At 54.1% G+C, this 27,681-nt stretch overlaps 3 protein-coding genes across 3 annotated transcripts in view; 2 read left to right on the top strand and 1 right to left on the bottom strand.

Moving 5' to 3' along the window:
- Positions 1 to 293: 293 nt before the first annotated feature.
- SIN3B (SIN3 transcription regulator family member B) lies at positions 294 to 20,942 on the top strand. Its single transcript, XM_081177524.1, has 19 exons — positions 294 to 437; positions 3,538 to 3,644; positions 4,759 to 4,912; positions 5,748 to 6,050; positions 6,603 to 6,746; positions 6,936 to 7,058; positions 7,298 to 7,387; positions 8,176 to 8,294; positions 9,391 to 9,598; positions 9,692 to 9,808; positions 10,842 to 11,080; positions 11,959 to 12,142; positions 13,451 to 14,237; positions 15,302 to 15,471; positions 16,304 to 16,477; positions 16,652 to 16,744; positions 17,608 to 17,702; positions 17,793 to 17,997; positions 19,002 to 20,942. The coding sequence occupies exons 1-19, from the start codon at positions 315 to 317 to the stop codon at positions 19,230 to 19,232; spliced, it is 3,666 nt and encodes a 1,221-aa protein (XP_081033650.1). The 5' UTR covers positions 294 to 314; the 3' UTR covers positions 19,233 to 20,942.
- A 2,562-nt stretch (positions 20,943 to 23,504) lies between these two features.
- Positions 23,505 to 27,162, top strand: F2RL3 (F2R like thrombin or trypsin receptor 3). Its single transcript, XM_081177953.1, has 2 exons — positions 23,505 to 23,645; positions 24,624 to 27,162. Exons 1-2 carry the CDS (start codon positions 23,558 to 23,560, stop codon positions 25,697 to 25,699), a joined length of 1,164 nt encoding a protein of 387 aa, XP_081034079.1. The 5' UTR covers positions 23,505 to 23,557; the 3' UTR covers positions 25,700 to 27,162.
- CPAMD8 (C3 and PZP like alpha-2-macroglobulin domain containing 8) overlaps positions 26,642 to 27,681 on the bottom strand; it is a 41,500-nt gene continuing 40,460 nt past the window's right edge. The window contains exon 43 of the mRNA XM_081177576.1: positions 26,642 to 27,681. This exon is cut by the window's right edge and continues 311 nt beyond it. The gene's annotated coding sequence lies outside the window, so the exon portion shown is untranslated.

Raw genomic sequence — 27,681 nt, 5'->3', positions numbered from 1 at the left:
CCTCCCCTCTCTACTGCTCCTCTCTGTCCGGGCCGCTCTAGCCCTCTCCCTCCTCTCTCCCCTTCCCCCCCTCCTTCTGGCTTCCCCCTCCTCCCTCGCATCCGGTCTTTTTTTTTGTTTTGGTCCGGTCCCTTTTCCCTTCCGGCCTCCTCCCTCTCCCCTGGCCGGAAAGGTTCCGCCTGCTTTTCTTCCCCCGCCTCCCCTTCGGCCCTTTCGCGACGTGCTGCTGCTGCTGCGTGGTGACGCGAGCGCGCGGCCTGGCTGCGGAACGTGCGCGCGGCCGCGGGGCTGTGGGGAGGCGGAGGCGCGCCAACATGGCGGCGGGGGGCGGCGGCGGCGGCGGCCGGGGGAGCAGCAGCGGCGGCGTCGGCGGGCCCAGGATGGGGGGCAGGATGGGGGGAGCGGCGCCCCCCGCCTCGGAGAAGCTCCCCGTCCACGTGAGTCCGGGGGGAGGGGGCCACCCCCCCCAACACAGAGGAGTGGGGCCTTTAACACCCCCCAGTATGGGGTGGGGTCTCCCCCCCTTCCTGCAAGGGGGGCTGAATAGGCACAGAGACGCCCCCACCCCCCCTGCCCTCCTGCAGCTCTGGCTAGGGAAAAGACAAGCCCCCCCCCCCAAAAAAATAGGAAGGCTGCCTCGTCAGGCATTGGGCAGGGAAAGACCTGGACACCAAAATGCCCCCCCCCCAAAAAAAAGGAAAGGGAAAAGGGAAGGTTTGCTGAGCTCTCCTCCTTTGCAAGGGGGGGGGGAATAAGGATGAGTTTTTTGCACTCTCTTCTCCATGCAGGGAGAAGTTTGCCAATAGGTCTGGACAACCTTGGCTTCTCTTGTTTTTGTTTTAATCAATTTGGTGATTTTTAGGTTGTGGGTTTACAAGGTTGGCTGCCCTGAGTGTCGTCTTCTTATTATTACTCCTGGATGCCCCCCCCCCGAGTATATTATTATTAATAGCTGCATGACCCCCATCCAATTGAGTATATTATGATTATTGTTATTGCTATGATCAATAATAGCTGCATGCATTAGACCGTCCCCATTGCAGACTTCCTTGCCAAAGCCCCTATACTTTCTTCCCCAAACACCCCCTCCATATCCTTTGCGTTATTATATTGTTGTGAACACCTCAGCCTAATACTTCCCCCCTCCTGTTTTTTCTTTCCATCTAATAATAATAATAATAATAATAATAAATAGCTGCATGCATTGCAAGTCCATTGCAGACTTCCTTGCAAAAAGCCCCTTTGCTTCGCCCCCCCCCCAAAACAACCCCCCTTCCATTTCCTTTGCATTATATTGCTGTATGGAAACACCCCCACCCTAAAACTTCCTCCTCTCCAGTTTTTCGTTTCCACCCCCTAATAATAATAATAATAATAATTGTTATTACTATACTCCGCCCATCTGACTGGATTTCCTTGGCCTCTCTGGGCGGCTTTGAGCAAATTACAAAACATTAAAACATCGGTAAAGCACCAGACATTGAAAGCTTCCCTAATGCAGTCCCTTTTCGGTAGGTAAATGTGTGGGTGTGTTTATCTAACGGAGGTAGAATCACAGAATGGTAGATTTGCAAGGGACCCCAGAGGGTCATCCAGCCCAACCCCCTGCAACGCAGGAAACTTTGGCCAAACTCGGGCCTCGAACCCACAACTCTTGTGAAGCCTTCGAACTCGCCACTCGCTTTCTCCTTGCTTCCCAACCCTCTCCTGTTGCTTTGCATTATGGATAATGCAACCCTCCTTTCTTTGCCTCCTCCCAAGTTCCTTTACATTGCTTTGCATCCAACGTTCTACTCGAGGTAGACCCCCTGAAATTAAGGGAACCAAGCAAGTTATGCCCATTAATTTCAACGGTGCGACTCTTGAGTATTGTTTGGGATGCAACCCAAATTATGTATATACCCGCATTAAAGGGCACTCATTCGCGAAGCTTCCTGCCATACCACTTGGAAATTCAGCTTTCAAGTAGTTAAAAAAAGGGGGGCACCTTTAATTAGATATGGCTAAATGTTGCGTCCATGCGTCCATGGAATTATTTCAATTCATTCCCGTAGGGAGAATTCGGTGTTAGAAACAGCTGATGGGGAGATATTGTGGTTGTTGCTGTTAAACATATACAGCAAACCTATAATTTATGTGGGGAGTTGCGTTCTGGGGGGGTCGGGCCCCAAGCCAAAACTGCATATAGTCAGGACGCATCGGGGTTCAAGGGTGGGTGAGATTGCCAAAGGCAGCTGTTGCTTTTATTCTGATTATGTATTTTGTGGTTTCCTAGCCTGATTTTATTCTGTGATCCTCCCCGAGACCTGTGGGAATAATAATAATAATAATAATAATAATAATAATAATAATAATAATAATATCATCTCCCCTCCCCTGGAAACCCACCCATTTTCCACCCTACCTTTTATTTATTTTGTAGTTTTGCATTTTAAAAATTGCGCATATAGCTGAATCATGCACAAGTCGAACGTGCGTCAATTGCGGGGTTTAGCGTTTAAAACGTTGGGTTCCCCCCATTAGTCTTTCTGTTTTACTTTTTCCGTATTGTAAACCCCCTCTGAAGGCCTGGCCCCACTTTCCTGGGAGTAAGCCCCACTGAACTCAGTAGGACCTGCCGCAGAGTAGGCGCGGCTGCTGCCGAGCCACAAGAACGCTGATCCGGGTAAATACAGTCGCCAGAGAAGCGATCCCAGACCGTAAAGAATAAGAGATTTTCAGCTTAATGCGCATAGATATATTTCCTCCCCCCCCCCCACCTCAAAATGCAGATGTAGCTGCAGAGAGCGGACCGATTTATCTGCCAGCTTCTTGCACGTTTGATCTGGATTACTTCCAGACCGATCCTGCGAGCACTTACTCAGCAGTCTGCGGCCGCCATAGAGGGGGGCTGGCTTGGCCAGGATTTGGGGGTGAGGATTTGCAGCCTTGTAAGAGGGGGCCTGGGGGGGCAAGAGGCAGGTTTGGTTTGGGGCTCCACCGGGAAGGGGGAGCCGAAGCCTAGCAGGCAGAAGGGGCTGCGTTTCGGGGTCTCCGAACACATAAAAGGGGGCAGCCACCCCCCAGCCCTGTTTGAAAGCAGAGGCTGCTCTCTCCCCGAATCCCTGCAGGGCCTCTCAGCTGTTCCCCCAGGCCTTTGGCCAGTCTGACCCCCTCTTTCTGCAGTTCTCATAGCACTCTAGTCCAATGGTTGCCATTCAATTGATTCTGAATTGATTTGAGAATGTCTTTCAGTGAATTGATTGCGATTTTATGTAAACTGTGTTATTTTTACTGTGCTTAGCCGCTCTGAGCCCGGCTTCGGCTGGGGAGGGCGGGATATAAATCAAATATTATTATTATTATTCGGGCATGGGTACTGGGAGACGCCGTTGGCGGCTGAACCCGCACCCGGAGCCTCTGAGCCACAGCGACCCACGGAGCCCGGTTCCTTGCCACGGGTGGGGCTGGCTGTCAGCGGGGCAGCCGCCTCTCCCCTCCCGGGCCCACGGAAGTCAGGGCCCCTCGATACCTTCCCCTAAAATAATTCTCCCGCAGGTGGAAGATGCCCTCTCTTACCTGGACCAGGTGAAAATCCGCTTTGGCAGCGACCCGGCCACCTACAACGGATTCCTGGAGATCATGAAGGAGTTCAAGAGCCAGAGGTAAGGGGTTCGGGGGGGATCGGGGCCCCTCTCCCCATCTTTACGCAGCCCCCCAACCCAGGAAGCGCCCCAGCCGGCAGCGGATTTTATTTTTCCAGTGTTACCTTGGAACATTTTCTTTTCTTTTATATTTAATTTTTTCTTTTTTACCAGCAACCAAACACAGTGAACCCCCCCCCAAGCGGCTGATACATTGGGTATACATAATCAATAATAACATATTCATAAATCTGGCGCTGGGTTTTTAAACCGGAGGGTGGAAACAAGGGGCACAGGAATCGCACCCAAGTTGGGGGACCCATGCCTCTTCGTTGCCCATCGAACACCCCCCAAAATCTCCCACCCTCATATTGGGTCCTGCCTTGTTCCTATCTAGGGTGGATTTGATTTAAATCAAATCGTTAGTCCGTAAGGCTCGATTTAAATCATTATTTTCTTTACAGAAAGACTCATTCTTGCTGGCATCGTCTTAATATTTACAGATGAAGTTTTCGTTTTTGGGATAATCGATTTTCAGAGTCGTTTTTACAGCTCTTATCAAAAATGACCGATTTGGTTGTACTTTTAGAAATACATAGACAGATAATTATGAAATTATGGGGAGGTTTAATAAGTTAACTCCGTGGTTCCCCCCCTAAAAAAAATGTTTAGGGCTACTCTCATTCTCCTACTCCTATTGAAATACTCCTCCTCAATGAGGCCAAACTTAGATTCACAAAATATTTAGGGGTATACGTCCCCCCCCCAGGAAAAAAAAACCACTGAGTTAACTGTGTACATTTGGACAACTTTTCTGCTGTACTTTATTGGAAGGAGAAAAACAATCATTTCCTTCATATCAATCTAGACAATTTGTTTAACTAAAACAATGACGTTACAGCGTATGTATCCATGTTTGCTAACTGATGTGGCTAAACAATTAAGAAAAGCAAACTTTTGAGTTTTAGCGCACGTGAAGAACTTAAAACAAATCCTTATTTCCTGACGAATAGCCTTTGGACTATAATGTAACTTGGAACAGAAAACCTTTAGAAATGTTTTTCCTCATTTTAAAAATCTGATTTATTTTATTTTTAAAGAAATCCTTGATTTTTTTATCCCCCCTTGTCTTCAGCATCGACACCCCCGGCGTCATCCGCCGCGTCTCGCAGCTGTTCCATGAGCACCCTGACCTCATCATCGGCTTCAACGCCTTTCTGCCTTTGGGCTACCGAATCGAGATCCCCAAGAACGGGAAGCTGAGCATCCAGGCGCCTCTGGCCGGCCAGGTTAGACCAGGAAGCGGGCTTGGGGTTTGTTTTGACGATTTCCACTCACCCCTACGGGGAGAAATATTCCCACCCCCAACCCCCTTTAAAAAAATAAATCTTTTTTATTCAGTTTTACACTACACATTTAAATTCAAGCAGTAGACTTAATCGTCAGCATTCCCTGAATTTTTAGACTTCCCTCTGACCTTCCATGGTTAATCATTTTCAGTCTTTTATAATAATAATATTAATAATAATAAATTTTATTTATACCCCACCCTCCCCGGCCAGAGCCGGGCTCAGGGCAGCTAACACCAATAAAATTACAGTAAAAACATAATAGGGGGGGAAAGGGGAGGGGGAAGAAGAGGAAAAAAAACCTTCAATTTAAAATACAGGTTAAAATGCAGCCTCATTTTAAAGTAGCTGATAAATCAAGACCATAAAGGGAGGGAAACATAAGGGTCAGACCGAGTCCGAACCAAAGTCAGAAAAGGTTTGCTGACCCCTGGTCTCAGCGCAGGACAAGGGGCAGGTGGGTGCAAGAGTTTCATCATCATAAACAACTTTTATTTATATTCCGCCCTCCCCGGCCAAAGTCGGGCTCAGGGTGACGAACATCAGACACATAACATTTGTATAAAATCAAACAATAATTAAATTAACTCCGAAAAACAGGTCCAAATCAAATAGAAGGGACCTTGGGGTCGTCTAGTCCAGCCCCCCCCCCCGCAACACGGGAGCAAGGCGACAAGGAAGACCCAGGCGGAGGGCAGCTGCTTTCACACACACACACAGACACACACCCCCGTGTTCAGCCGCTGCTGACCCCCAACTCCCCCTCTCCTCCTAGGTGTCCCTGGACCCCGTCCAAAGCCCCCTCTCGGGCTCCGGCCTCATCCTGCACTACTGCCAGGAGAACGCCCACAACCACGGTGACTGCCCCGAGGACTTCTGCCACCAGCAGCCCCACCAGCAGCAGCAGCCGCAGCAGCAACAACAGCCCTGCAAGGACGACTGCCGGCTGCAGGTGCCTCTGGAGTCGGACTCGGTGGAGTTCAACAACGCCATCAGCTACGTCAACAAGATCAAGACCCGCTTCCTAGACCACCCCGAGATCTACCGGTCTTTCCTGGAGATCCTTCACACGTACCAGGTGAAAGGTCTCCTTTCTCCCCACGGCGTTCCGGGGTCAGGAAACAACCCCCCCCCCAAAATATAACCCTGGTTGGTGCGTGTGGTGTGGTCTGTGGGCTGCCTTGCCCTACCTGGAAATAAGTTGCCACCATTTTAGTTTAAGTTTAGTATTTAGTTTAGTTTTGTTTTGTTTAGTGTTTAGTTTAGTTTAGTTGTTCATTTCCACAGCAAACATTACGTACCAAAAGCAAAACGAAAGATAAACTAATCTTACATTAGATATTCTTAGACTTAAGAAAGCTATTACAATATACATAGTTAAATGGTCAAGAAATCTAGGATAAACGTGTATTGTTTACAAGAAATAAAAGAAGAGAGAGAAAAGAAAGAGGGGAAAAAGAGGGATAAAGAAAAATGCACAACGACAAAACCGGAAAATGAATAAAACTAAAACTACCTACCGAGCAAAAAGCAGTGTTTGGTTAATTCAAACCAGTACCAGGGTATTCTGTTCATGAAGCCCCCGTCCCTCAGTGCTGACCCCTTCCTCCCTCCCTCTCTCACTTCTCAGAAAGAACAGCTGAGCACCAAAGGCCGCCCTTTCCGGGGCATGTCGGAGGAGGAGGTCTTCACCGAAGTGGCCAACCTCTTCCGGGGCCAAGAGGACCTGCTCTCCGAGTTCGGACAGTTCCTCCCTGAGGCAAAGAGGTCTCTGGTACGTGGCAGGAGGGGGGCACCGGCGGCCGGGAAGCCCCCTGAGAACACGGGGAGATGCTGTCGGGGACAGAGCCTGGGACCCCCTCCCTGCAAAGGAGTGTGGGGGTGTCCCCCTGCTGCCGCCCCCTTGTCCCTCTCTCCTTCCTCCTTCGCCTGCTCTCTGAGGCTCCTCCATCTTCCTCCGCAGTTCACGGGGAACGGGCCCTGCGACGCCAACAACATCTCCAAACTTGAGCACGAGAAGCACATGGAACACAGTAAGAAACGTTCCAGGCCCCTGTTGCTTCGACCCGTGCCCGGCCCGGCCAAGGTATCCGACCCGGACGCGGAGGCGGGTGGGCTGGGGAGGGGTGGGGAGACAGAGGAGCCTGCCGGGGGCTCAGGTGGGCCGCGGGGGGTTGACGCGTTGTTTCCAGGGGAGCCTGGCGGGTTTCAGCAGGGTGGGCAGGTTGGGCTATTGAGCAGCGCCAAGCCCCGCTTGTGAAAAACAGAACCGTGCTCACACGAGCCCACACGGACGTGCGTGTTTCCTCCCCCCCCCCCCCGCAGAAGAAGATGAAGCTTCGGGGGACAAAGGACCTCTCGGTGGCGGCAGTGGGCAAGTACGGCAGCCTGCAGGAGTTCTCCTTCTTTGACAAGGTGGGTCGTCCGGCACGGAGGCCGTGTGTGTGCGCGAAATTTCAGATTTAGATTTCTGTGGAAATGATTTGCCGTTTGGTTGTGTGATTTTTTGATGTGGTTTATTTGTTGTTTATAACTTTCATAATTATGTACCGTATTTTTCGCTCTATAAGACGCACCAGACCACAAGACGCGCCTAGTTTTGGGAGGAGGAAAACAAGAAAAAAAATATTCTGAATCTCAGAAGCCAGAACAGCAAGAGGGATCGCTGCACAGCGAAAGCAGCAATCCCTCTTGCTGTTCTGGCTTCTGTGATAGCTGCGCAGCCTGTATTCACTCCATAAGACGCACACACACATTTCCCCTTACTTTTTAGGAGGGAAAAAGTGAGCCTTATAGAGCAAAAAATAGGTTAAATCTTGTCATGCTGCAAGCTGCCTTGAGCGTTGTTTTTTTAACTGTGGAAAGGTGGCATACAAATGATGATGATGAAAAGGCATGGGGGGGGGCACAGCGGAGGGCCCCTGAACCTCCAACCTGCACAACACTGCCAAAGGAGGGGGGGCAGACAGGCCTTTCCTCCCTGAGACCCCAGAGCAGTCAGTCAGGACGGGGGGGGGGGGCGTTTCGCAGCCCTGCCTGGAGCACGGCAGAACAGCCATTTGCCAGGGACGCTCTTGTTGCGGATCCTCATGGCTGGGGACAGGCCTAGGGGTCCCTCCGGGCTCTGCAAGTGGGTGCTCTAACAACTGAGCTACCCAGCCCCATGGTGCCCCCTCCCATCCCTGGCTGGTTCTTCCGCTCAGGTGCGGCGAGTCCTGAAGAGCCAGGAGGTGTATGAGAACTTTCTTCGGTGCATCGCCCTCTTCAACCAGGAGCTGGTCTCGGGCTCCGAGCTTCTCCAGCTGGTCACCCCCTTTCTGGGGTAAGTGGGGGCTGCGTTGAGTTGGGGGGCTGCAGGAGGGTCCTCCATCTCCCTTGGGGAAAAGGCAGGCAGGGGCTGATCCCGGCAGCCAGGCAGAAGCGGACAGCTTCCTCTTCGTCGGCTTGGCGAGGAGGGAGAGAGAACACTGCCCCCTCCCAAATTTTCAGGAGAAAACTTCCATCCCCCCCCCAATTTCCCAGAAAACACTTTGCCTCTCCCAGATTTTCCAGTTACCTTGTCATTTGTGTTTACGTATGGCTTTTCACTTGGGAAAGCGACATCTCAAAGCAAATTTACACAGAGCCTAGGGCTTGCCGATCGGAAAGTCGGCGGTTCGAATCCCCGCAATGACGGGGTGAGCTCCCGTTGCTCGGTCCCTGCTCCTGCCAACCTAGCAGTTCGAAAACACGTCAAAGTGCAAGTAGATAAATAGGTACCGCTCTGGCGGGAAGGTAAACGGTGTTTCCGTGTGCTGCTCTGGTTCGCCAGAAGTGGCTTAGTCCTGCTGGCCACATGACCCGAAAGCTGTACGCCGGCTCCCTCGGCCAGTAAAGCGAGATGAGCGCTGCAACCCCAGAGTCGGCCACGGCTGGACCTAATGGTCAGGGGTCCCTTTACCTTTACCTTACCCCAATATATTTACGTTAAGAGAGCCTAAAACCCCCGGCGTGCGAAAGAAAGCAGAAGTATGTGGGAATAGCCAGAACCGAACCTTCAGGGGCAAATTTCCAAGTTGGGCGTCTTCTAAAAAGGCTCCATTTCTCGACAGAGTCACTGCCTGCCCTCTCTGGTTTCTCGCTGAAAACATCAGCTCGGCTGCACATAAAACACCCCAGATTTTTGTCCTCCCTTCTCCCCCATGCACACTTTTGACAAGTAACAATTCTGCCCCTCGGTTAAGAAACCTTGCGTTCATTCCCATCCCTCCGCTCGTGAGTTTCTTTAAGATATAGCAGAGCCCGCAGGCAAAACGTCGCCAGTTTGGTGCCCGTTGGCTGCGCCTTCCCCGAGTTTTCCGATTCGAATCCCCACCGCACCTCCATGGGGTCCCGCCGCACGCAGCCCACCTTTCCCCTCCTCACCTCCCTTCCTGCAGGAAATTCCCGGAGCTCTTTGCTCAGTTCAAGTCCTTCCTGGGGGTGAAGGAGCTCTCCTTTGCGTCCCCCATGGCGGACCGCTCGGGGGACGGCGTCTGCCGCGAGATCGACTACGCCTCCTGCAAGCGCATCGGCTCCAGCTACCGGGCGCTCCCCAAGACCTATCAGCAGCCCAAGTGCAGCGGCAGGACGGCCATCTGCAAAGAGGTAGGCCGGGGGCGGTCGGCAGAAGGAAGGCGGCGGCGGTGGGGCGTCCCGGGGACTCCCCTGGACTGAGGGCGCCCCCTCTCGCCCCCGCAGGTGCTGAACGACACCTGGGTCTCTTTCCCCTCCTGGTCCGAGGACTCCACCTTCGTCAGCTCCAAGAAGACTCCCTACGAGGAGCAGCTGCACCGGTGCGAGGACGAACGCTTTGAGGTGGGTGCCTCTGGCGACATGGGCAGGCTCGGGGCCCCTGCTTGGGGGGCGGAGGGCCCCAGGTCCTTCCTCAAGGATGGCTCAGTCCCTGGGGGGTGTCAGGCTTCGGGGAAACTGCTTTCTCTCCCCCCGCAACCCTTCAAAGCCCTAAACGGCCTCGGCCCAGTAGACCTGAAGGAGCGTCTCCACCCCGGACACCGGGGTCCATCTCTGAAGGTCTTCTGGCGGTTCCCTCCCTGCAAGAAGCGAGGTTACAGGGAACCAGGCAGAGGGCCTTCTCGGTGGTGGCGCCCGCCCTGTGGAACGCCCTCCCACCAGATGTCAAGGAAAGAAACAAACTGCCAGACTTTTATAAGACATCTGAAGGCAGCCCTCTTTAGGGAAGTTCTTAATGTTTGACGTTTTATTTTGTTTTTAGTGTTCTGTTGGGAGCCACCCAGAGTGGCTGGGGAAACCCAGCCAGATGGGCAGGGTATAAATATTATTATTATTATTATTATTACCACCAAAGCAATTATTGTCCCTTACCAGTTTAAGAGTGTTTAATGATCACAGCAAAAGATCAACGCAGCCATTCTTGGAGTGAAGGCACTCTCAATTAAGCTTCCCTTCTACTTCCTCCAGTCATGCGACATTCCTTCCCTCTTTGAGCATGCGACATTCCTTCTCTGCTTCAGCATGCAATATTCTTGCTGCTGCCTCCAAATACGTAAATGAACCAACTCTTTTGGTATATGCAACATTCGTTCCCTCTCTGAGCATGCACATTCTTTGCATGCAATATCCTCTCCCTCTTTGAGCTTGCAATCTTCTTGCTGCTGCCGCCAGATACGTAAACAGACCGACTCTATCCATTTCCATAATCTCTAAAAAGAAAAGATTTGGGGGGGGGGTGTTGACGCCATCTTTAAACATATTTTTTCATCTCATCATCCTGGGGCGTCTGGGGCCACCATGAGGACAGGAAGCTGCCAAGTTCATTTTTCTCCCCGTGCTCCTGACCCTCACGTTGCTCCCTCTTCCCCTTGCCCAGCTGGACGTGGTCCTGGAGACGAACCTGGCCACGATCCGGGTGCTGGAGAGCGTTCAGAAGAAGCTGAGCCGCATGTCGCTGGAGGACCAGGAGAAGTTCCGCCTGGACGACTGCCTGGGGGGCACCTCCGAGGTCATCCAGCGGCGCGCCATCTACCGCATCTACGGCGACAAGGCGCCCGAGATCATCGAGAGCCTCAAGAAGAATCCGCTCTCGGCCGTCCCCATCGTCCTCAAGAGGTGAGAACCGCTCCCCTCCCAAAAACAACAGAAGCGATAAGAAATAAGTCAATAGATAATATTTTTAAAAAAGAGTGGGAACGTTTCAGCAATTGCTTAAGGAAACAAGGTTCCACCTCTAGGATTTGGTTGTGTTTGCAATACAGTGGCACCTCGGGTTACATACGCTTCAGGTTACATACGCTTCGGGTTACAGACTCCGCTAACCCAGAAATAGTGCTTCAGGTTAAGAACTCTGCTTCAGGATGAGAACAGAAATCGTGCTCCGGAGGCAGCGGGAGGCCCCATTAGCTAAAGTGGTGCTTCAGGTTAAGAGCAGTTTCCGGTTAAGAACAGACCTCCGGAACGAATTAAGTACTTAACCCGAGGTACCACTGTAACTCCGTAAATAGGGATACGTCGTTTCCGCATACCAAGACGAGGAGAAAATATTAAATACAGGGGAATTTTTTTAGTAAGGTGAAACGAACGGTTACAAGGGAGATGGAAGTCAACCACATTACAATAAATAAAGTAAGGATAGAGATTTAATCCGTACGTGACGGTATATATGAGAAAGGCCACGAAAGGACTGAATCATATTGAATTGCATCTAACGGACGATGCAGATTGAATCTTTCTGATTTGATTTTGTTACTGTCTTTGTTTTGTCTTTTTTTTTCGTCTTCTTTTACCTTTTTCTTTTTGCGTATGTTGAGATGAAAGAGTCTGATGTCATTTGATCTATGTAGAAGTTACCGATGTACGTATTTGTCGTTTGTGTATTTATTTGTATATTTAAAAAACCCGGGGGGGGGGGCAAGGAGAGTGGTGGTGGCCAGGTTGGGCGTCTTCCCGCAGTCTCACCTTCGCCTCCTCTCCGCCCGTCTGTCCCGCAGGCTGAAGGCGAAGGAGGAGGAGTGGCGGGAGGCCCAGCAGGGCTTCAACAAGATCTGGCGGGAGCAGTACGAGAAGGCCTACCTCAAGTCGCTTGACCACCAGGCCGTCAACTTCAAGCAGAACGACACCAAGGCCCTGCGCTCCAAGAGCCTCCTCAACGAGATCGAGAGCGTCTACGACGAGGTGGGTGCGGGGTCCACATGCCCCCCTTGCATGGGAAGCTTCAAGAGTCGGCCTGCCGGAATCTCCGGTGGCAGGGAGTTCCACAGGACAGGGCGGATGAAACTAGAGGCTCGGTTTCTCGCCGTCAGGCGGGGCGATCTCAGCAATCGAGCCTGGCTGGGAGAGCTCGGGTGCCCCCTGAGTCGCTCAGGGCTTTGCAAACGCATGGAGAGGAGCGTGGCCATGCCTTGGTCGTAGGGGGGGCAGCCATTGCAGCCAGACTGGGGACTGGGAGCAGCCGCCGAGACCCTATAACACCAGTCCTGAAAGACCTGCATTGGCTCCCAGGACGTTTCCGAGCACAATTCAAAGGGTTAGTGCTGACCTTGAAAGCCCTAAACGGCCTCGGCCCAGTAGACCTGAAGGAGCTGTCCATGGAGGCGCAGGGCAATTCTGTGTCCAGGGTGGCTGTCTGCCAGCTCCATCTGGTACGCAGGATGAGACCCTCCCTGCCCGCAGACTGTCTGGCCAGAGTGGTGCCTGCTCTGGTTATCTCCCGCTTGGACTACTGCCATGCGCTCTCCGTGGGGCTCCCTTGGAAGGTGACCCGGAAACTGCAACTAATCCAGAATGCGGCAGCTAGACTGGGGACTGGGAGTGGAGACCATATAACACCAGTCCTGAAAGACCTACATTGGCTCCCAGGACGTTTCCAGGCACAATTCAAAGTGTTGGTGCTGACCTTGAAAGCCCTAAATGGCCTCCGTCCAGTAGATCTGAAGGAGCGTCTCCACCCCCATCATTCAGCCCGGACACTGAGGTCCAGCGCTGAGGGCCTTCTGGCGGGTCCCTCCCTGCAAAAAGTGAGGTTACAGGGAAGCAGGCAGAGGGCCTTCTTGGTGGTGGTGCCCGCCCTGTGGAACGCCCTCCCTTCAGATGTCAAAGAGAAAAACAACTACCAGACTTTTAGAAGACACCTGAAGGCAGCCCTGTATAGGGAAGCTTTTAATGTTTGATATTTTACTGTGTTTTTAATATTCAGTTGGGAGCTGGGGAAACCCATCCAGATGGGCGGGGTATATATAATAAAATGATTGTAGTAATCATTCCCTTAAACTGGTCCTTTCTTTGGTGTTTCTGAACAAACGTTCATCCCCTTACGATACAGGAAACCGTGCTTTTCCTTGTATTTTAAAATGGGGTTTCAGCGTTTTTAGGGGTTTCTGAATGTTTCATGTAGATTTTCGGTTTCATCATTCTGTGTGGGATAATGACAATAAAGATATCGTTGTCGTTAAGTCCATCTCTCTCTCTCTCTCGAACCTCCAGCATCAGGAGCAGCACTCTGAGGGACGGGGCGCCCTGAACGAGCCCCACCTCATCTTCGTCTACGAGGACCAGCAGATCCTGGAGGACGCGGCCGCGCTGGTGGGCTACTACGTCAAGCGTCAGCCCACCATCCAGAAGGAGGACCAAGCCACCATCTGGCAGATCGTCCACCGCTTCGTCCCCGACCTCTTCTTCTCCCAGCCCCCCGGCCACGACCCCCCGCCGCCCCCCGCCCCGGAAGAGGCGCCCGAGGCTGGCAAGGCCACCCCCAAGCGGCCCCCCGCCCCTGCCCCTCCGCCGGACGCCCGCGACTTGCGCAAAAGGGCTCCCCCGGCCGAGGACAAGCCTCTGCCCCCCTCCGCCACCGCCCCGGAGGCAGCCCACGAGCTGCGGAAAAGGACGCCCCCCGCCGACGAGAAGCCCCCCGCCCCGGAGGGCCACGAGCTGCGCAAGAGGAACCCCCCTGCGCTCGCCAGGGAGAAGGGCGGCGGCGGCTCGGAGGGGGCAGCGGCAGGGGCGGCCTCTCCCCCCGCCCCGGCTGCCCCTTCCTCTTCCCGGCCGCGCCGCTCTCTGGACAACGTCTACGCGCTGTTTTTCGCCAACAACAACTGGTACTTCTTCTTGCGGCTGCACCAGACGCTCTGCTCCCGGCTGCTCAAGATCTACCGGCAGGCGCAGAAGCAGCTCCTGGAATTCCGGGCCGAGAAGGAGAGGGAGAAACTGCTCTGCGAGGGCCGCAAGGAGAGGGCCAACGACCCGGCCATGGAGCTACGCCTCAAGCAGCCCAGTAAGCAGGGCGGCGGGGAAGGAGGGCGGCAGGGAAGGAGGTCTGCGTTCGGCCAGGGACCGGGGAGGGGGTGGCTCTCGGCTTCCGGCCCCCAGTGAGGCCACGGAGGGGGAAAGGGGGTCGCGGAGGATGTGGGAAGTGGCCTCGCCACTCAGCCCTCCTAGCTAGAAGCGGGCGGTGATTGCGAGTGTCCGAAACCGGTGTGGCGCTTGCTCCCGTTGCGCTGGCCGCAGCTGGAGACCTGCAACGTGGTGCCAGCTATGATCATAATGATAAGATTTAGTCGTGCCCGCCTCTTCATGACCCCCTGGACCAGAGCACACCAGGCCCTCCTGTCTTCCACTGCCTCCCCCAGTTTGGTCAAACCTTCGAGAACACTGTCCCACCATCTCGTCCTCTGTCGTCCCCTTCTCCTTGCGCCCTCCATCTTTCCCGACATCGGGTCTTTTCCAGGGAGTCTTCTCTTCTTCTGAGGTGGCCAAAGTCTTGGAGCCTCAGCTTCAGGATCTGTCCTTCCAGTGAGCGCTCAGGGCTGATTTCCTTCCGAATGGAGAGGTTTGATCTTCTTGCAGTCCATGGGACTCTCCAGAGTCTCCTCCAGCACCAGAATTCAAAAGCATCCATTCTTCGGCGATCAGCCTTCTAGTGATAAGATAGCCTAATGATAAGATATGGTAGCTCCTTCTGTTCCTATTTATTCATGAGGACTAGAACCTTAGCTTTCCTTTAAGGGAAGAGCAGTACACCCCGGAGATCTTCTGCCAGCCAGTGTGGGCAACCCTGGGCTCGACAGACCGCTGATCTGATCCAATCTGAGGCAGTCTTCTGCTGCTTGATGGCCACGCTGCCTCCCCCACCCTCTGGTCTTCAGCAATCGCAGAATCTTAAGAGTTGTAGATTCAAACGGGACCCCCAACGATCATCTATCCCAACCCCGCCACAGGCGCAGAATTCCTGACGGGTGGCTGGGGAATAGCAGCCCCGGCGTGTCGAGAAACTGGGTGCCCCATCTCGGCACCCCACAGAGGGGTTTTGTGTCTCGTGTGTGTGTACGTTTTTGCCAGGCGAAGTGGAGCTGGAGGAGTACTACCCGGCCTTCCTGGACCTGGTGCGAAACCTGCTGGACGGCAACATCGACCCCACCCAGTACGAGGACACGCTGCGGGAGATGTTCACCATTCACGCCTACGTCGGCTTCACCATGGACAAGCTGGTGCAGAATATCGTCCGGCAGGTACCTCGTAGGGGGTGCTTGTTTGCAGAGGGGGGCCCTGCCCCAAGGGGGGGCTGGACAGGAGTTGTGGGGGACACAGGCCTGCTCCACACAGAGGAAGGAAGACACGAGTGTTTTTTGGGGGGGCTCCACCACTCTGCCTAGGACTTTTGAATCACAGAATTGCAGCGTCCAATTTTTCTGGCAAATGGTGTTTAAGGAGAGGACAGAAACCGCTGGGTTAAAAGCTGACCGGCAGCCCAGAGGTAGCGTTGATTTATGACGGGGGCGGAAGGTTTGCCCTGAGACTTGCTCACAGATTTATGGAAGTGGAAGGGGCAAGCAGACGATGAAACGGAAGAACGGTATAAAGAGGTGGGGGAAATATAGCTATTAATGATCTATTAACATGTGCTGTTAAGGTAAGGCGGGGAACACGCAGGAGGAAAGATTCTGAGGAGATACAGAAGGTGTTTGAAGAATTTGCACTAATAATAATACTACCTGGTAACGGTCACCGGTTGCATTACCTGGGCACCCTGGCCGTTCTTGTGTCATGGTAAATACTTCAATTCCTGAATCCAGGTCACAACCTCACCCTAATGCGCCCTTAAGACAGGCTTTGCAAGCGACAATCATCATAATAATTTATTTATACCCCGCCCATCTGGCAATGGGAAGGTTTTCCCCATTTGCAGAGGAATATTTGAGGTCATTGGGAGAGTTCAAATGGCTTCAGGATTGCTCTCCTGTACTATTCCGGGTGCATGGTTCATACGTTCAGATATGTGTGTGTTTAAGAGTTTTTATCCTGTGATACCTTGACATTCTGACCACGTCCCCCTGGCTCCAGCTGCACCACCTGGTGAGCGACGACGTCTGCCTGAAGGTGGTGGAGCTCTACCTGGGCGAGCGGAAGCGAGGGGCGGCCGGCGGCAACCTCTCCTCCCAGTGCGTCCGGGCGGCCAAGGAGACCAGCTACCAGTGGAAGGCGGAGCGGTGCATGGCGGACGAGAATTGCTTCAAGGTGCGGCACCCCTGCCCTCCACCCTCTGCGGCTCGGCTTCCCCGGAAGTGGGGGGAAGTCGGCCACGCCGGTGGGGCGGGGAGAGACCCCTGGAACGTGGCGGGAGGACGGAGGGGGCGCCTCTTGCGGCCGGAGCGCATGTGTGTGAACGCCTGCCGCCTCGCCTCCCCGCAGGTGATGTTCCTTCAGAGAAAGGACCAGGTGATCATGACCATTGAGTTGCTGGATACAGAGGAGACCCAGACAGAAGACCCCCTGGAAGTCCAGGTGATTCCCGGCCTCCCCATCACGCGCGCCGTGAGATCCCTCCCTCATGGGGTTGTGGACCCTGCGGCCAGTTGCGCCTGTCTTCGGGCGCCGCGCCCCAATGGGTGGGCTGCAAGCCACAGCCAGCCTCCCTTGCGCTTCACTGCTGCTGCTTCTGGGAAGAACGAAAATAACAAGGGCAACAATTTTATTATTTATACCCCGCCCATCTGCCTGGGTTGGCCCCGGTTTAGCTTGGCAGCTGCAACCCCCGGTTTAGCGTTGCAGCCGCAATCTCTGGTTTTGCATTCCACCCGGTTTAGCGTTGCAGCCGCAATCCCTGGTTTAGTGGTGCAACTGCAACCCCGCATTTAGCATGGCAGTTGCAATCCCTGGTTTAGCATTGCAGACTCAATCCTGGGTTTAGCCTTGCAATCTCTATCCCCGGTTTAGCACTGCGGCCCCAATCCTTGGTTTAGCGTTGCAATTTCAATCCCTGGTTTAACATTGCAGCTTCAGTCTCTTGTTTAGCAGACTCAGTCCCCGGTTTAGCACTGCAGCCCCAATCCTTGCTTTAGCGTTGCAGATTTCAATCCCTGGTTTAACATTGCAGCTTCAGTCTCTTGTTTAGCAGACTCAGTCCCCGGTTTAACACCGCAGCCGCAAACCCCGGTTTAGCTTGGCAGCTGAACTGGGACAGCAATCTGCTGCTCCCCAGCCAACCTGTGTTTCGTCCGTGCCTTCGTGCTCCCGGTTCACGCGGGGTGGGCTAGCGCAAACCAAACCACAAAGCCTGGTTTGACCCCCGGGTGTCCAGCTGGTGCCCCCAAACCTCGTGAATGTTGCTCCCCCCTTTGCTTCCTGCCTTTTCTTCTCTTCTCCAGCACTTGGCCAACTACGTTGAGCAGTACGTGGGGGTGGAGGGGACCCCCAGCGGCCAGAACGAAGGCTTCCTCCTGAAACCCGTCTTCCTGCAGAGGTGAGGGACCCTCCGGCGCTCGAGGGGGGCGGGTCTTGCTTGGCAAAGGTGGCATCCCTCTCTCCCTCCTGCCTCCCTCCTGCCCCCCAGGAACCTGAAGCAGTTCCGGCGCTGGCAGTGCGCCCAGGTGCAAGCCGCCCGAGACAAGGCCCGGGGCTCCTGGAAGCAGCTGGTGGGGGTGGAGAGCGCCTGCAACGTCGACTGCAAGTTCAAGCTCAACACGCACCGAATGCTCTTCGTCATGAACGCGGAGGATTACATGTACCGGCGGGGGGCCCTGGGCCGCGCCAGGCAGGTGGGTCGCGAGGGGGGCTATTTCCATTTACCTTTACAGCGGTACAGCCTCAACTAGGGCCAGGGCCTTTTCAGTACTGGCCCCGACTTGGTGGAACGCTCTGTTACAAGAGACCAGGGCCCTGCGGGACTCGACATCTTTCCGCAGGGGCTGCAAGACAGAGCTGTTCCGCCTGGCCTTTGGTTTGGACTCGGTCTGACCCTTATGTTTACCTCCCCTTACGCTTTTGATCTATGGGCTACTTTTAAAATGAGGCTGCCTTTTAAATTTTAACCCGTATTTTAAACCCCCCATTATGTTTTTACTGTAATTTTACTGGTGTTAGCTGCCCTGAGCCCGGCTCTGGCCGGGGAGGGCGGGGTATAAATAAAAAATTATTATTATTATTATTTACCTTGGTTCCTGAGCGGCTTGGCTCCCCAACAAATCGGCTCCCAAACGCTGAAAACCAGGAAGGAAGCGTTCCGGTTTAAGAGCGCTTTTCAGAAGCCGAACGTCCGACGCGGCTTCCGGTTGGGTGCAGCCAATGGGAAGCCGCGCCTCGGTTGTCGAACCGTTCTGGAAGCCGAACAGACTCCCGGAACGGATTACGTTCGACAACCGCTGTATAAAATTTACACTCAGCTCTTTTATTATTACTAAGTTTATATACCGCTCTATACCTGGAAGTCTCACAGAAAAGATTGCAGCCTATATAACGGGTCAGCAAACCTTTTCAGCAGGGGGCCGGTCCACTGTCCCTCAGACCTTGTTGGGGGCCGGACTTTTGGAAAACGTCCAAAAACACTTCCGGGTTTTTGGTGTTTGGGAACCAAGGTACCACTGTAGATACCTGGGGAGAGCATCCCATGGGCAGGGAGCCACTGCGAAAAAGGCCCCGTTCCGGACCTCTTGCAGAAGAGGCACACAGAGGAGAAGGACCTTGGGGGTGGTGAGCTCCTCGGCTGGAGGGGGCCGATTTCCGCCGGTGACCCTCCCCTCCCTCCCTCTCTCTCTCTGGGCAGGCGCAGCCATCGGTCTTGCTGCGCTACCACCGGCGCTTTGAGGCCTGGCACCTGGGCTGGCTGGGCCGGCACGGCGGGCGCGAGGCCTCGGAGCTGGTCCAGGACTGGCTGATGGGCGACGACGACGAGGACCGGCTGCCCTGCAAGACCACCTGCGAGACGGTCAGCGTCCACGGGGTCCCGGTCAACCGCTACCGCGTCCAGTACAGCCGCCAGCCGGCCTCCCCCTGAACCCCTTTTCTCCCTCCGGCCGGGGGGGGGGGAACGGTGGGTGTCCTGCGGCCAGCCCACCCCTGGTATTTATCCGACCAGCTTTGTGGGGGGCAAAGTGTCGTTTTCTCCGTTTGGTTTCTGACTTTGGGGGACGGCTCGTTTGGGGCGCCCTCCCCGCATGGCACGGGGCGGACTTGGGGGGGTCTTCCCAGAGCTCTCCAGGCCTCGGACTGCTTTGTTTTGGCCTGGGAGGGGGGGCCAAGGATGTGAATGGCAAGGAGGGACCCAGGAGACTGTTTCGGATGCCCTCCCCACGTGGCACGGGGGGTGCGGGGGTTTGGCAATGCCCAGAGAGTTTCCAGGCCTCGGATGGGGACCCAGGAGATAAAACTCAGAGCCCCCACCGCCACCACCGCCAGGCCTTTCTCCCGACCCCCCCCCGCCCCAACCCCATCGGTCACTGTGCGGTGAGCACTTCCTAGCGCCCAAACGCGAGGCCTTGTGAGAAGCAAAGGGGGCTTTCCTTTCTACGCCCCCCCCTTCCCGCCCCACGGACTGCGTGGCCTTTTTGGTGCAAAAAATAAAAGCTGCCCTCTTGTGTGCGGTTGGGGGGGGCAGGTGGCCCAGCCCACCTGGAAGGGGGGGGGGTCGTCTCCCGCCGTGGGCACTTTGTGGACCATCCCGGCTGTGGGTTTTTTTGGGTGGGGGGCAAGATAAAGTGGCTGCTCCTCCCCCCGCCACCTCCAAGACGCTCCAGGGGTTTATTTCTTGGGGTCCCAAAGTGGGGGGAGGCCGTTGCCCTGAGTGGTTTCTTTTGGGAGGGGGGTTCTCTGTTTCCTTTGCGAGATAATCTTGGGGGTGGGGTGGGGGACTCTGTTGTCCTTTTATTTCTCTCTCTCTGCGCCCCCCTCCAAATTTGGCCACGGAAGACACACTTGTGTGTGGTTTTGGGGGGGGTCTGCCCCTCCCCTCCTCTCTTTCCTTCCAATCACTGCCGAGGAATGGAAGACCCCCCAAAAAAGGAAATTGATTGGTTCAAACCTCCCCTCCAAAAAATATCAGACCCCCCTCCACCCTCCTTGTACTCCAGGAAGGCTCCCCCCCCCAATCCCCATATCTCCCCCCCCCATACCTGCTATTCTCCCAAGCGGAGGGAGGGGGGACCGACTGTGCCAAAATCTCTCTTAACGAAACGATGACTTAAATGGTAGCTTTGTGGCTTAACGTGTCGTTTTTCTTTTCTTTCTTTTTTTAATTGGGGGGCCATTGTGAGGTTTGGAGGGGGGAGAGAAACCCTCCTCTACCCAGCTCCCCCCCCCCAACTCTTCCTACTGGCCATATTTCTTCATCCCATTGTTTTTAAAAAATAAATAAATCCAATTTAATTTATAATCTGGGCGGGCAAAGCGTCCATCTCTCCAAGGGGGGGGGGCGTCAGCAAGGCAATTGGGGGGGCGCTTTCGGAAGCCGGGAAAGATCTGTCCGTAGCAGAGAACGCGAGAGATAATGCTTCTGGGTGTTTTCTTTCTTCTAAATTTCAATTTTTATTTTGTCTCCGAAGGATCTCTCTTCCTTCTCTTCTTCCTCTATCCCACCCCCCCCCACCGCACCCCCCCCGGCTTCCTTCCGCCTTTGTATTTGCTTTTGCCAACTCTTTGAATGTAGTTTTTAAAAGAAATTATTTATTTGCACATCAAGTAAAAAATAAAATATTAATTTTGAAAACGCCAGAGGCTCCCTCGTGTTCTTCCTTCTCCCGTGGAACAGGCGGTGGGGCCCCCGTGCGAGGGGCGTAGGTCGCCCAAGGGCCCCCTTCTGGGGACTGAGTGCAATGTTCCCATTCCAGGCCCTTTAGGGGAGATGGGTTCTGCGTGCGAGTTCCCAGAGGGAGAACCCGATCTCTGCACAGACAAGACGGGGAAACGGTTGCACCAGTTTAAGGGGGAACATCCAGGAAGAGTATTAGTGGCCGTGACGGTGAACCTTTTACAGACCGAGCGCCCAGACTGCAACCCAAAACTCACTTCGTTATCGCAAAGTGCCAACCCGGCAATTTAACCTGAATACTGAGCTTTTAATTTAAGGGGAAAAACCAACTCACATATTAACATCTTTTGCCTAAAAAGAAACACACACAATAACAGAGCTTCCAATTACCGTATTTTTCGCTCTATAAGACGCACCAGACCACAAGACGCACCTAGTTTTTGGAGGAGGAAAACAAGAAAAAAAATATTCTGAATCTCAGAAGCCAGAACAGCAAGAGGGATCGCTGTGCAGTGAAAGCAGCAATCCCTCTTGCTATTCTGGCTTCTGGGATAGCTGCGCAGCCTGCATTCGCTCCATAAGACGCACACACACATTTCCCCTTACTTTTTAGGAGGGAAAAAGGGAGTCTTATAGAGCAAAAAATACGGTATACAAACACACTTTTTATTGAAAGGCAAAAGTTTGCATTTGGCATGCTTTGGAACAGTTAATACAATTTTTGCTTTTGTATGCACCCTGGTCATTTGTCACGCTTTCAGAACGGACGCTGCTGTGCTTCGTCGTTCCTCTTCGTCTTCTCAAGTGTTTCACGCAGAGCGTAGAATTTATTTTATAGAGCTTTCTTGAAGTTCCAAACCCCCCTCTCCAGATTTCCTAAATCTAACCAGTCTAAGCCGGAAAGACCAAGTTGGTCACACCGGACTTGATCTGGAGAAGGAAGAAAACACAGGGTTGTCGCCGTCTCACGGAACGGTAAAAATCTGGCAAACTCAGTGCTGGGGTGACGGTGGCACGTGTACCCACAGAGAGGTCTCCGAGTGCCCCATCTGGTGCACGTGCCATAGGTTCGCCGCCACCGATTTAAGGGGCTGCCTGGCCCCAAAGCTCTCCCCCACACGCGGGGGTCTCCCGTGCCACACGCGGGCTGCTATCTGTTGCCAGAAGTTTCCTCTTTCTTTCTCTGCATCCTTTGAGGTCATTTCCTAGCGCTTATCAGCAGCAGAAAAACAAGCCCTTGTGGGGACGCAAGGATGTTTATAACAAGGGGGCTGGGAGAGCTGCGGCTTGTCTCTGTCCCTCGCCAATATGCCCCTTGGAGACGGCCTGCGGGAGGACGCTGCCTTGGGGACCCCCCCCTTTGGGAACTGCACCCAGCGCCACTTCTGAGCCATTGCCATAGCTCAGGGGCAGAACAAATAATTATACATGCTTTATCAACCGCCTGAGAAAAATACAAATCATTAAACAAAGCCACAGAGACCTGCGAACTCCCCAGCCTAAAATGGACTTTATAATGTCTGGTTTCAATAGATTTTTCAAACGCTTAACTCGAGTCTTTTAGATAAGTTCATGAAGATGCCAACAAAAGCTAAGTTCGGTGTTATTCACAATACCGAGAGATGCTAGCGGAGTTGTAGATAGAACTTAATAAAGTTGTAGACGACAGGGTGCCGGCATTTTGCACATTTCGCCCTGGCGGTCCAAGTAATCAGTCTACAGCTCCACTAGCATCTCTCAGTATTGTGAATAACTTACCAGAAGGGCATGCGCCACCCATTCGGGACGGCCGTCTCTGCAGGGACGTTTTTTGTGTGGAATCTCTTGGAATCGCCCCTCAAGTCCAGCCGAGGGCAAGACATTCAATCGCGCGAGAGTCAAAGCACGTCTGTATTTTGGAATTGCTCGGTTATGCAGATAGGGTGCCGGAGAGTCGAAATGGGAAGGTGGAAAATAGTCATGCCGTGGGCAAAAGTTCTCGATTGTAGCCAAGCTGTTCTGACGCTCGATATCATTTAGGCCAGGCTTCCTCAACCTCGGCCCTCCAGATGTTTTTGGCCTACAACTCCCATGATCCCTAGCTAGCAGGACCAGTGGTCAGGGATGATGGGAGTTGTATTCTCAAAACATCTGGAGGGCCGAGGTTGAGGAAGCCTGATTTAGGCACTGACAAATTAGACTCTTTGTTAAAACCCAAAGTGAGTAGCTGTCCTGGTGATAAACCACAAGAGGGAAGTTTCGACAGACAGTTTAAGTCCAGGCGCTTTTGGGATCTTGCAGCACTCGGGATATTAGACTGGAGGGATTTGAGTTTAGGCAAAGCGAAGAGTTCAGTGCCCTGCGTCATTCCACCGAGGGGAGATTAGCTGTGGTCTGAGTGAACAGGCCTGCCTCTTCCTCTGCCGATTCCGCAAAAGAGAAGACTTTTGTCGCGTGCAAGGGAGTTGCGGGGGGGGGGGCGACCCTGCAGTGTCACTGGCTTTGGGGTGGGGAGCGTTTCCTGGAGTTAAGAGGCTTAGCCAGGATGCTGCTTCTTGCAGCAGCGACTTCTCCGAAGCAGGATACATCTGTGCGGAATGGGGCCAAGCCTGCCTCTCCGGCTGCTCACGCTGTTCCTCTTGTGCGGGCATCTGGCAAAGGCTGCGGCGGCCGACGACTACGATGGTAAGTGGCATGGAAGACCCCCCAGCCCCCTCCTTTTCAGTTGGGCAGGAGGGGGAAGGATTCTACTTCTGGCCTGGGTGCTGCGGCAGACAGGCGTTGGGACTTCCTTTTCTTGAGAATTTATTTATTGGGTTTTTCCAACTTGAAATTTCGCAGAGATATCTCAAACATAAATCACACCCAAAAACAACAACACAAGATGCCCAGGAATTTCCACCCCCTTTGTGGGTCCTATTATGTATCAGTTCCTGCTGCTATTATTTCCGTGGCTGGACATTTAACTTGGTAGGTTGTGATGAGGAAGCACAGAAGCTGCTTTTGGGAAACCCAAGGATTTTAATTTTTAGCTAAATTATATTAGTTTAATGGAAATGTATCTTTTGAATTCCCAAGTCATGTTACGACCTTCTGGCACCCTCCCCTATTTGAAATTTGGAAGCTGCAAAAATTCAACACGTCCTATGTGGATCGGGCTCATGCAGTGTGGCTGGCGCTGTAAAACTTTAATCTGAAAAGCCAAGTAAGTAATTTAAAAATGGTAATAATTAAGAAGTACAGGAAACTGCAACAACAATAAGAAGAAGAAGAATTCCAGAAGGCACGGAAATAATAGCAGGTTTCCATTCCTTGCACCCCATAACTTATTTCGAAGTCCCCTTGCTGGGGAAACCTGCCCACGTTTTGCCCGGTAAAATGCCACAGCCTCGGCTGTTCTTACCCACCCCATCTGCCCGCCTTGTCCGCCGCTGCAACCGCTGGGAGCATAGCTGTCAACTTTCCCCTTTTCTTGCGAGGAATCCTATTAGGAATAAGGGAATTTCCCTTTTAAAAAGGGAAACGTTGACAGCTATGGCTGGGAGATGGTACCCCACAGAAGCTGGGGGGGTGGTGCCCCCCTCTGAAAACCCCACTTGACAGGACATGGGCAGGGGGCTTTGGTGCCAAGGCCACTAACCCAACCTCTTTCCGCCTCCCCAGATTATGCCACCCCCAACGGGACAGAGGCCCCCCAGCGCCCGCCGCCGCTTGGCCTGTGCCCCCGGGCCATCCCCTCTGCCCGGGTGACCCTCAACCGCACCACCTTCCTGGTCCTGCCCCCGTCCTCGCAGGCGCAGCTGGACAGTCCCCTGACCACCCTTCTGTTGCCCTCCTTCTACGCCCTCCTCTGCCTGGTTGGACTGCCCGCCAACGCCCTGGCGCTCTGGGTCCTGGCCACGCGCATCGAAAAGCTCCCGTCCACCGTCTTCCTGATGAACCTGGCAACCGCCGACCTCCTCCTGGGCCTCCTCCTGCCCTTCAAGGCCGCCTACTACTACCTGGGCAACCACTGGCCCTTCGGCGAGGGCATGTGCCGCCTCAACACAGCCGCCTTCCACGCCAACATGTACTGCTCGCTCCTGCTGCTGGCCTGCATCAGCGCCGACCGCTACCTGGCCGTGGCGCACCCCTTCCTCGCCCGCTCCTTCCGCAGCCCGGCCTTCGCGGCGGGCACCTGCGCCGCCGCCTGGGGGGCTGCCCTCCTCTCGGCACTGCCCCTGGCCCTCCGGCGCCAGTCGTTCCCCCTGCTGGGCACGGGCCGCGTCTTATGCCACGACGCCCTGCCCGCCGAAGACGACGCCACCTACTTCCGCCCCTACTTCATCGCCCTGGTGGCCGGCGGGTTTGTGGCCCCACTGCTGGTCATGGTGCTGTGTTCGGGTGCCACCCTGCGGGTCCTGGCGGGGAAAGGGGACCGCTACACCACCGCCATCAAGCTGACTGTCGTGGTGGTGGCGTCGGCCGTGGTTCTGTACACCCCCAGCCACGTCCTCCTGCTCCTCCACTACTCCCGCCGCTGCGCCGGGGCCCGAGGGACCCTCTACGTGGCGTACATGGGGGCCCTGGCAGCCAGCGCCGCCAACACCTGCGTAGACCCCTTTGTGTACTACTACGCCTCGGAGGAATTCCGCGCCAAGGTGGCGGGCAGGATCTTCGGCGCACGAAAGGACTCGGCCGTCTCCCTGAAAACCAGCAAAGAGACGCTGCCCACGAAATGCTCCCAGACCCTGGCATGAGAACAAAACAATGATAATTTATTATTTCTACCCCACCGATCTGGCTGGGTCTCCCCAGCCACTCTGGGCGGCTTCCAACAGAATATTAAAATACAGTATTAAACATTAAAAGCTTCCCTAAACAGGGCTGCCTTCAGGTGTCTTCTAAAAGTCTGGTAGTTGTTTATTTCCTTGACATCTGGTGGGAGGGCGTTCCAAAGGGCGGGCGCCACCACCGAGAAGGCCCTCTGCCTGCTTCCCTGTAACTTGGCTTCTCGCAGGGAGGGAACCGCCAGAAGGCCCTCGGTGCTGGACAATACACTATCAACTTTTTTATTTCCCCCCACCACCCAAAAAAATACCCCCACAATTTCCTGTACTGCTGGCATGTCCAACTCCCAAGAGACTGCAATCTACTCTCCTGCTATGACAAAACTGGCAGCGATCTACTCATTGGATTGACCAAAGTTGCTGAGGGGTTGTTGTTTTTTTGGGGGGGTGATTGATCAGGATCATGCGATTGACCAGGATTGACCCCACGATCGACCAGTGGATCACCATCGACCGGTTGGACATGTCTGCTGCATTGTAAAGGGACAAACCTTCGCTCAGAACTTGGGTAGGGGGCAATTGAAAGAACAAACCCATGGAAATAGCTCAGCACAAACAGCGCCCCCCCCCAATTCAGCTGAAAACGCCAGCTTTTATTTGCTCCTTTGCAAACAGCGGGAAGCCCGTAGATTTCGTCTGCAAACCTGATTCGCAACGGGCGCTGGATAATTCCGATACATGATGCAGTCACACAGAGAAATAAAAAATTCATTTGTTGAATTTTGGGGCGACCTTCCCCCCCCCCCAAGATTTGGAAACGCCGTTCCATCGTTTTTTAGGCAAAAGGTTGTCAAACGTAGCTACAAGGACACCTAACCCTCACCTGTCTCCGGAAAGAAACGAGAGGCGCCGTTTGATTTTTAGACATCGGTTTTTAATAAAATATTTTATCAGCATCTAAATCAAACTTCTTCTCCTGTGCCCACGACCTTGGCACTCGAACTCGCTACCGAACCGTGTGCCGAGGTCCGCGGACCCCCCTCCGTGTGCCTCGGGTTTGCAGGCCACCCTACTGAAATGGGGCTGGGGGCAGAAGGAGGTCAGGGGTCTCCAAGCTCTTCCGGGGTGCAGGAGCTGGTTGTGCCGGGAGAGGGGGGGTCCCCGGTCTAGGGCGGACATGGGAGAAAGCGAGAGGGGCTGCCGGATGCCGTGGGGTGGGGTTCACCTGCCCCATTCGGTCGCCCCCCCCACCCGGGACGGGCGGAACAGCCGTTTCCGAAATAAATACCGGCACAGTAAAAGGGTTCTAGATAGCCGCCGAGCGAAGGGGGCGCATTCTGCCTTGCTCAGAGGTGGGGCAGAGGGGGTCCTGGCGCCCTGGGATTGTTGCGGGGGGTGTTTGTGCAAAGAAAAAAACATGGAAAGGGGGGGAGGCTGGTTTCTCACCCCCCAAAAAAGAGAAAATCCCCAAGTTGTGGCTCGTATCTCCGGATCTGCCAACAATGTGGGGGGACTTTTTTTCTGTGGCCCCCGCTCTTTTTAAAGCGAAAAGCAAGGAGTTGTGGGTTCAAGAGGGGAAGGGGCTTGTTTGACGCCCCCTTGGGTGGGTTGGGAAAAGCCCTTTTCATGGGGCAGGTTTATGCACCAAGCATTCGGGGAGGAAGGCAGGACGGAAATGCAGAATGGAGATCGTTTCCTAGCAGAAAGGAAGAAAGGGAATATCCTGAACGGCCAATTCTGGGAATCTGGTGGGAACGGGGAGGCGGGAAACCTCCAGAAGCCTAGCCCCGGCTCCTCAATTGCAGAGCTGGGCGTCAGGACCCCCAGGGGTCATCCAGCCTGACCCGCCGCAGCGCGACCGGAGAAGAGGCGGAAAAGTTCGGACGGAGGGTGGCGATTTGGGCGGGTGAGGTTCGGAGAGCGTCTTGAGGGGCCATGAGATCTTGCCAGGC

Source organism: Podarcis bocagei (genome assembly GCF_964188305.1).
Source record: "Podarcis bocagei genome assembly, chromosome: 18".
Taxonomy (NCBI): domain Eukaryota; kingdom Metazoa; phylum Chordata; class Lepidosauria; order Squamata; family Lacertidae; genus Podarcis; species Podarcis bocagei.
Note: the sequence above shows the minus strand (reverse complement) of the source record. Positions and strands in the feature narration are given on the sequence as shown.